This window comes from Otolemur garnettii, unplaced genomic scaffold (genome assembly GCF_000181295.1).
Source record: "Otolemur garnettii isolate 467f Iridium unplaced genomic scaffold, OtoGar3 scaffold00022, whole genome shotgun sequence".
Classification (NCBI taxonomy): Eukaryota; Metazoa; Chordata; class Mammalia; order Primates; family Galagidae; genus Otolemur; species Otolemur garnettii.
In genome coordinates this window covers 19,505,242-19,513,840 of record NW_003852417.1, presented here as the reverse complement: position 1 = coordinate 19,513,840, position 8,599 = coordinate 19,505,242, and the positions used below count along the sequence as shown (strand labels likewise).

The 8,599-nt window shown below is 49.9% G+C and overlaps 1 protein-coding gene across 2 annotated transcripts in view; it reads right to left on the bottom strand.

Moving 5' to 3' along the window:
• Positions 1-238: 238 nt before the first annotated feature.
• The window catches only part of LOC100962464 (phospholipase B1, membrane-associated), an 85,198-nt gene continuing 76,837 nt past the window's right edge, over positions 239-8,599 (bottom strand). For both annotated transcript variants that reach the window (XM_023511865.1, XM_023511866.1), the window contains 2 exons: positions 2,015-2,089; positions 239-574 (listed from right to left, as the gene is read on the bottom strand). In XM_023511865.1, the coding sequence (XP_023367633.1) occupies positions 395-574; positions 2,015-2,089 (255 nt within the window). In that variant the 3' untranslated portion in view covers positions 239-394. The remainder of the gene's footprint in view (positions 575-2,014; positions 2,090-8,599) is intronic.

Below are 8,599 nucleotides of genomic sequence, written 5' to 3'. Positions count from 1 at the left end.
AGCCAGCTCCTGGTTGTGACCAGAATTTTTCCTGCCTTTGAAGCAGTGGTTTTGGTGGCTGAGGACATGCCCATGGTGGTGCAGAGATGGAGCCTGATGTCCAATCTGGGCTCTGGTCTGCCATGGCTCGGGCAGCTTTGTGGGGGGGAGGCCACACAAGGCTCCCATGCCTGTGCTGTGTTACAGATGAAAGGCGAGTGCTTCAAGCAGGCTAACCCAAGAATAAAATGGCTTTGGATTTTATTTAGATTTGCACACAGGCCTGGAAGCAGACTGGGAACCAAGAAGTTGTGACCATCCCTTTGGCTTCCTATGTTACCAGGTGTTTTAGCACATCTGTCGTGGTGTCCAGGAGCAGCTGAGGACCACAAACCAGGCCTAGGCGCCTGCAGCCTCACTGAGGATCTTCCCTCCGGCAACCTCTTATGCCCTTCCAGACCATTGTCCCGACCACACCCAACACAAGGCCGCCTCCTGCTGCCACTGGCACTGCCCAGTAGAACGTCGTGGGGCCTTTTCCAGCCTGGTCTGGGAGTAGCTGACTGTTCCGCAGAGTGTAGAGGTAAGGGCTCTCCTGTGGAGGAGGGAAGGGTTAGAGGGGAAGGGCCCTCATGAACCATCCGTCTGTCTGTCTGCCTCGCTGAGACTCGCTGAGTCCCCAGCCCTGACAGAGCACAATAACCTCACATGTTTTCACGGCGCTGCCCTTTTGGAAAGCTCCTTCCTTTGCACCAGGTCCAAACCTTCTGTATGAGGATGGGCATCTATGTGGGTTAGAGCCGTGGTCCACTCCTGCCTATAACCTCCTTTGGGTTTCTCACTAGTATCTCCTTTCCTGTTAAATCTGATGAGGGGAACTGATGGGTGACCCACCATCTCATCCCTGGAACACCCATGGGTCAGTGAAGGTCAGTGTGGAAGGACAGGTTTGGTAGTAAATTAAAAGAACCAAAAACTGGGAAGGGCTGGGAGGGGAGGTGTTGGGGCTGCCTCCCTGGTTCTTTCCCTCCTTCCATCTCTCTGCTCTCCTTTCTCTCTGGGACCCTTAACTGAGTGCCTGCTGTGTCCAGCCCGTGCTAGGAGCTGTGATGAGCACCTACCTATGATGAGAGTTAAGATGTGATATCTTCTCTCATTGCCCAGTAGGGAGATGGGAATGTGTGGGCAAACAATCACATCATCAAATAGAATGTGGTCTGTCTAGGGAGAGGCACAAAGAGAAAAGGGAGACCGACAGGGGTGGAGCTGTAGCCCCGTGGGGCTTTCATCTGGGCCTGGACAAGGTTCATGTTCTCCTGGGCAGGTGGGAGAGGAGCCTCCAGGTCAGCAGTTTTCGACCTGTGGGTTGCGACCCACAGAAACTGTAATAAAGGGCCACAGGATTAGGAAGGTTGAAAACCACTGCCCTAGGTGGAGCAGATGGCAGAGTGAGAGCGCAGAGGTGAGCAATCCTCTGCCAGTAGCGTAGAATGCAACAAAGGAGGCGAACCCCCCTGTCTGGGCTCTGGTCAGGAGGCAGTGGGGACTAGGTGAGGATTTCAAGCAGCCTTGATAAGACAAGTCACTTTCCAGGAAGGCCAATCTGTATCTGCTAGCATGTGCAGGGTGGATGGGAAGGGGACAGACAGGGTAGCTGGGGAGAGGAGTCGGGGATCTCTGTCTGTGGGCCAGGTGAGGGCCGAGGGTGGGGTGAGGAGGAAGAGGAGTGTAGGCTCTGGGAACACACACTGGGTCTTATTTGTCTTTGTCCCTGATCTCCTGCGCCCAGTACAGTGCCTGGCATGGGAGAGCCCCTGGACACATGTTCAAGAGCAAGGGTGCGTCAGAGCCCGCAGAAGTGACAGGTGATTCAAGACACCTGGCCAGGGCTCCTCGTGGCCTCCCTGGCTGCCCTGAGGAGCTGAGAATTTCAGTGGCAGTAAAGACATGAGATTTGAGCGCACGGCAGTGAGTGGGGAGCACTTGATAAAGCCTGGGATACTTCATGCCTCCGGGTGGCAGGATGTTTACTCACAGGAGAGGGGCACTTGAGTTTGGCTCGGCTGTGGGTGAAGTTGTTGGAGGTCGTCTTATGGCCCACTGGTTCCAGCTAAAGAGACAAAAAGGACACCTTGATTCTCTTCAAAGGGGGGAGAGACTTTCCTGTTGGAGGAGGTGGGTCACCCCAGACTCAAACCTGGCAAAGTGGCCATGATGCCAGGATGGGGGTGTCTTCTAACTCCCAGAGGGACCAGCCTGAGTCTGTCAGAGCAGGGCTGGACCCTAAGTCTGTGCTCCTGGATTTGGCAGGGAGGACACTGAGGCCCAGGAGAGACTGACTGGTCCAGAATCCACAGAGAGATTGTGGACGGGCTGGGACTAGAACCTCCATTTCTGGCTTCGCTCGTGGGTGGCTGTGATTGCAGACACTGTATTTCCAATTTTATAAAATGATGATAATCATATTTACCAACTTCTTGAAGTGCGTGGGGCTAGTCAGTTTCAGGAAAACTTTGAAAACATATTGGTTACCATGACATCATTACTACACTTAGCTTGTCAATCTTAGGAAATTAGAGTTTCTCACTTGAGCCACTTCATATGTTTCTCACATGGATGAAAAGATTTCCTTGAAATATCCCTGGGAATAACTGTGGCTCAGTGGGGGTTCTGCTGAACACTTTTAATTCTAGGATCCTCTGAGAATGAGCCAGAAGCTGCCACTCCCACCTCCTGGCATCAGGTGGCCAGCACCTCACGGACTCCTGCCACCATAACCTACTGGCAGACTCGGTCCCAAATGTCCAGCTTGAAGGTCCACTTTGCTTCCCACCTGTCCCTGACTGCCTGGCACTGCTGATGGGTAAGTAAAAGCATGGTGTCTGAGCTGGGGTCCACATGGGGCCATGACCTTGCCTTCTGCTGTCTTAAGCCTTTTATATCTGCTCCTTAGTAACAGGATTGGAGGAGGAAGGGCAGCTGTGGGCCTGGGAGAGCTGTAGGGCTGAGCACAGCAGGCAGATCACTGGGTCCTGGCTTTGCAGATAATGAGCTGTAAGGTGCCGGGAGGGCTAATCAATATCCCCGAGGGTAGGGACAGACACAACCCTGTCCTAACATCAGTCAAGAAGATGACAGGAAAGCATATGTGATCGAGGGTGGCTTACCTATGTAAAAGATAGTACTACTGCCACTTTCTTAGGGCTGAGGAAACGCAAGCCAATTGTAACAGAACTACCTGGGGACAGAATGGATGCTAAGGGTCAGGTTAGTCCCAGTGATATTGCAGGAACCCAGGGACTAAGTCGCACAGAGGAAGGTCACAATTGCACGGGCTTGATGAGCACATCTGTCTCTCCCAGTCTGCCTCCTTCCCATCATTGCACAGTGTGCCCTGCTGTCCCCTGCCATCCCTTGATCCCATGTCCCGCTCCAGCTACCATGGCTGGTACTTTTCATAACTTTCCGGAACAGCCATCTCAGTGGCTGGCTGCATCTCCACTGAAGTGATGGGTGCAGCATCCATCACTTCATGGCAGCTCTGGTCAAGGTCATCAAAGACCTCCATGTGGTCAGAGCCAGTGGTCACTCTTTGTCTCCATCTCACTTGGCTTCTCAGCAGCATTTGTTAAAGTGGACTTCTCCTTCTTGAACTGCTCTTGGCTTCTCTTGGCTCCCTGAATATCACATTCTTTTCATCCTCTCCTACTCCCCCTCCAACCCTCCTGCCTCTTGCTGGCATCAAAAGTTGGAATGAACTTCTATGGTTGGGTAGTTGCCCTCTACTCTTTTCTGCTCTTTTTTCTCTAGGAGCTCTCAGTCAGTCCTATGGTTGAGAATACCACCTCTGTGCTAATAATCCTACTTTTTTTTGGGTAATCTCCAGCCTTGACTATCTCTAAACTCCAGACATCTGGATTTGACAGCTTATCTGACACCTCCCTGGGATGTCTGGAAGGCAGTTCACACTTCCCATGTCCAAAATAGAACTCTTCATTTTCCCTCCCAAGTCAATTTCTCTCTACCAGCTCAACCACCCACCCAATTTCTTAGACTTCAAACCAAGAAGCCATCCTTTATCCTTCTTTCCCCTCATCCACCAGCCAGTCCAAAACATATCCTAAATCTGACTGCTGCTCTCCTCCACTGCCATCCCCGACCCCTGCCTCCCTCACCTGGACACCAGCAGCCTCCTGATGATCTTTCCAGGTCCACCCCTGCTTCCTCCCAGCCCGTCTCTACACACAGTGGAGGTTGAGCCAAAGCACATTGCTCCCCTGCTCAGAATCATCTGAGGACCTGGACTCTGCCCATCTCGTTGACCTTGTTCACTTCCCTCCAGCCGCACTGGCCTTTGAGTTCCTCAGACACTGCAAGCTCATTCCTGACCCCAAGCCCATGCGGGTTCTATTTCTTCTGCCTGGAACACCCTGGCCTTGGCCCTCTGCCTGCCTGGCAACCTCTTGATATTCATTTCTCAGCTCACCTGTTGCCTCTTTAGTGAGGCCTCCTCCTCTCTGTTACCATCAGAAATTACCTTGTTGATGTGTCTACAGACTGTACATTCTGTGAGAACAGAGATGTTCTTTCCTTTTTCCCTGAATCCCCAACAGGGATTACTACCCACCACCTGCCAGTGCTCAGTAAATAGTTGTTGAATGAATGAATAATGGATGAAGTTAGAAAGACCCGAGCAGAGAAGCTGAGGCGGGGGGCAGGCTTGGAGCTGGCCATAGGAAACAGACTGTCATTCCTAGAACCAGCCTTTCCTCAGGCAGGCACTGTAGGTACCAACCGTGTAGCAGGCGACAGGGCAGGCAGGGCGTGGTGGAGCTGGGTGGGCTGCTGGTTTGCTTGGGGGATTCAGAGGTGGCTTCCTGCAAGAGTTGGCCCTGAGTTGAGTGTGGAGGTGAGTGAGAAAGTGAGAAGGGCAGTCCCAGACAAGGGGGAGAGAGAGAACACACAGAGGCGTGCACCTGCAGAGGCGGCAGGAGTGGCAACCACATGTTAATGAGGTCCCAGGAGTTTGAAAGTGGGGAGTGACCTGGTTAGCTTCTCTTTTATATAGATCACTTGATTGCCCTGTGGAGGACAGATCTGAGGCAGTGATTCATAAACCTGCACATTAAAATCATCTGGGGTGCTTTCAAAAAGTACCCAGACCCAGGTCCCACCCAGACCAACAAAGCCAGAATCACTGGGGACTGGCCCTGTTGAGCATTGGAATATTTTAAGTAAACTTTTTTATCAAAGCTAACCTACACCTACAAATGAGTATAAGTCCTAAGTGAGCAGCTGACAAATTTTGATAAAGGGAACACGTCACAATCCAGATAAAAACCCAGAATATTACCAGTACTCAGAGGCCCCCTTCCCGCCTTCTCCCAGCACTGTCCACCGAGCAAAGGAGGCCATCCTATGATCTAATACTGATAAACGGAAGGAAAATAGACCATTGTGCCAATTTCTGGCACCTTTTGCTTTGGAAATGTATATATCTATTTGCGTGTGAAGTCTGTTTCGTCTCATCCCTGTAAGGTAGTCCACTGTATGAATGTACCCTGGTTTATTTATCCATCCTGTTGGTGGACATCTGGGGACCTCCCAGTTTGGGGTTCTCATGAGACTAGTGTTGCTATGAAGATTTTCACATGTATCTTGTGGTGGACACATGTATATCCTTATGTTGGGATATACCTAGAAGTGGAATTGTTAGGTCACAGAGGATACACGTGTTCAGTGTCATTAGAGGCGGAGTTTGACAATTAAGTTTGTGAACTCATTCTAGAGAAAGTGCTGAATATCCCTACGGACATCTTTGAAGTTCTCCTCTGGGGAAGGTGTGCACTGACACCAGCACTTAGTTCATACTTCAGAACCATTTTGGAACTCTTTTTCTAGAATGGACATCAGAGCTGTTATCGTATGAGGCCTGACAATGAAGTTCATGAACTCGTAGTAGAAAAATTGCTTTGGAGGGTGGACTAGGTCCTGGCATCAGGGCCTGGCTTCCCAAGGGGAGTGTGTCAAAGGGGATCAGCATGAGATGAAGCAGTGCGGTATGTAGCACTTTTTCTAGGATGAGTTCGCAAACTTTATTATCCGACCTCGTATACCAAAGAGTTTTCCAATGTGGCTATAGGCACTAATTGTTTTTAAAAGTCCCAAGATAACCCTCATATACAGCCAGCACTGAGAATTGCTGTTCCAAGGGTTGTAAGTCTGGAGACAGGGTTGCCAATTAGGAGGCTGGAGTTGTCCCCTGACAACTACTAGCTGGGAGCTGGGTTTCCACAGGAGAGCGAGCAGGAAGCAGTGGAGGAACAGGCCTTAGGAAAGAGAAAGAAAAACTTTTTATAAGAAGACAAAGGAGGGTAAAGGAAGAGGGAAACATCCTCTGGTGCTGTTGGTACTTCTGGATTCGGCCTTTGCAAAGATCTGTGGAGTAGGGGGCAAGAGGTAAAATAGCTTCAAGTGTGTCTGTGGTCCCGAGAGGGCACCCTGAGAACTCCAGCCAGAGCCTGCAGACGCTATGTCATAGGACTCTAATTAGGAGACATGAATTCACCAGTTATACATGTGCTTATCAGGGTGGGAGCAGGGGAGAATGGTGGTGTGGCCAGGACACTAGGGAGGCCTTGGGAAACCTGGACTCACAGGGACCTGTGTCACTAATTGGCTGTGTGATGCTGGGCAAACTGCTTCACATCTCTGTACTGGAGTTACAGAATATTCTGGCTAAGTGAGCTCTCAGATCTGTTCCAGCTCTTGCAGCCTGTTTATTTTATTTTATGTCTCTAGGGGTGAAATTCCAGCAAAAAGATGATCTGAAAAGTTGGCATGATGTTATAGCTTTGTGTCTAAGATGGCTTTAGATGAAAACATTGGGCTTTGTAATTATTTCCCCAAATTACACAGCACAGGGTAAGACTTTGGTTTTGCTTTGCTTTTGTTATTTTTAAATTCGGGGTATGTCTGAGATGATAATGGCTGGGGAACGGCCGGCAGTCTCATTCCCAGTACAGCTCTGGGCAGGGTCTACCTTCTGCTTTCACGTCTAAGCTCCTCCTACATGTTTTTATGAAATAAAATCCTCTCACCTGTGTGAGTGGGAAGCACTACTGAGCTGCTTTGGAAAAGAAGGCCAGAGCTACACTGTTAATTCACCCTGAAAGAGACCAGTGGACTCTGTCGAGTAGAGTCATCAATATGGCATTCAAGCTCCAGGACTATCTGGGAGGGTCTTGGCTATAAGCAGGCTTGGAAGACCATCTGGATAGGAAGGCTGCACCCTGATGAAAAAGCTGAGAAGAAAAGGCGCACCTGGCTGTTGCGGATTCCCCTGACATCTCAGGGGAAAATGAGGTGGGGAATAGATACCTCTTTGGGGAGCTTTATTAAAAGGAATAAAGTCATATGCTGCAGGCACTGAAGGACAATGAAGCCTTCAAAACGAATCCACAAAAGAAACATAACTACTCTCAGAAATGACACCCTGAAAGCTTTGATTTTAAAAATTATTAGGGGGGCTGGGTGGGGCTTGAAAAATATTTTGGTTGTAATTCAGAGTCCTGGGCTGAAACAGCGTGATGGAAGTTTTAGGAGTGGGCAGATACGTGATGTCAACAGGAGGAAGCTCTTAGGACAACAAAAGTAGAGGAAAGCTGAGTCTGTAATTAAATAGGCCAAGGATGAAACCAGTTTACACGCTGTTCTCAAAAGAAGAGGCTGCTAGAGAGGAGGAGGTGTAGCGAAGGAGAAAGTCAATATTGTGAGTCAGCGAGGGAGATGCTGGGCAGATTGGAGGACGAGCTGGCAGGTGTGGGAATGTTTGCCTGGTGGTGTTTGCCCGAAACTGCAATAACAGGCGCAGGAGAGCAGACTGTGCAGTTGCCATGGGACAAAGGAGAGACACACAGGTCAGGCTGGGGATGTGTTTACCTGCCGAATCTAGATTAAAAGAAGCCATTGGACTGGGAAGGCATTTCATTTGCTGTGTGTGGGAGTGTCCAGTTATGGGGGTGACAGGTCAGTAGCCAGTGGCCGGATGCAAAGAGCAGAAACAAGGCCCAGGTCAGATGTCTCTGGACTATATGATCATTTCAGAAAGTTTCCTTCTCCCCCATCAGGAAGGACTGGAATAGGTGGGGAAACAGGGCCTTTCACTTTTTTGTTTGTTTGTTTTTGAGACAGAATCTTACTATGTCACCCTTGGTAGAGTGCTATGGTGTCACAGCTCACAGCAACGTCAAACTCTTGGGCTCAAGTGATTCTCTTGCCTCAGTCTCCCAAGTAGCTGGGACTACAGGCACCCACCACAACGCCTAGCTATTTTTTTGTTGTAGTTGTCATTGTTTAGCAGGCCCTGGGCCGGGTTCAAACCCACCAGCCCCAAACAGGATGTATGTGGCTGGCACCCTAACCACTGAGCTACGGGTACTGAGCTGGGTTTTCACTTTTTGTTGTTTAAAGAACTGATGTTGAGCCTAGAGTGCTGGAAGGCTGACCATGGTGCTGGGCGCCACGTGATCTTATTCATTTTTTGAGATCTGTGTCATTTTCACTGTTTTATAGATGTTGGCACAGATGGCCAGAGAGATCACTCACCTGAGACACGGTC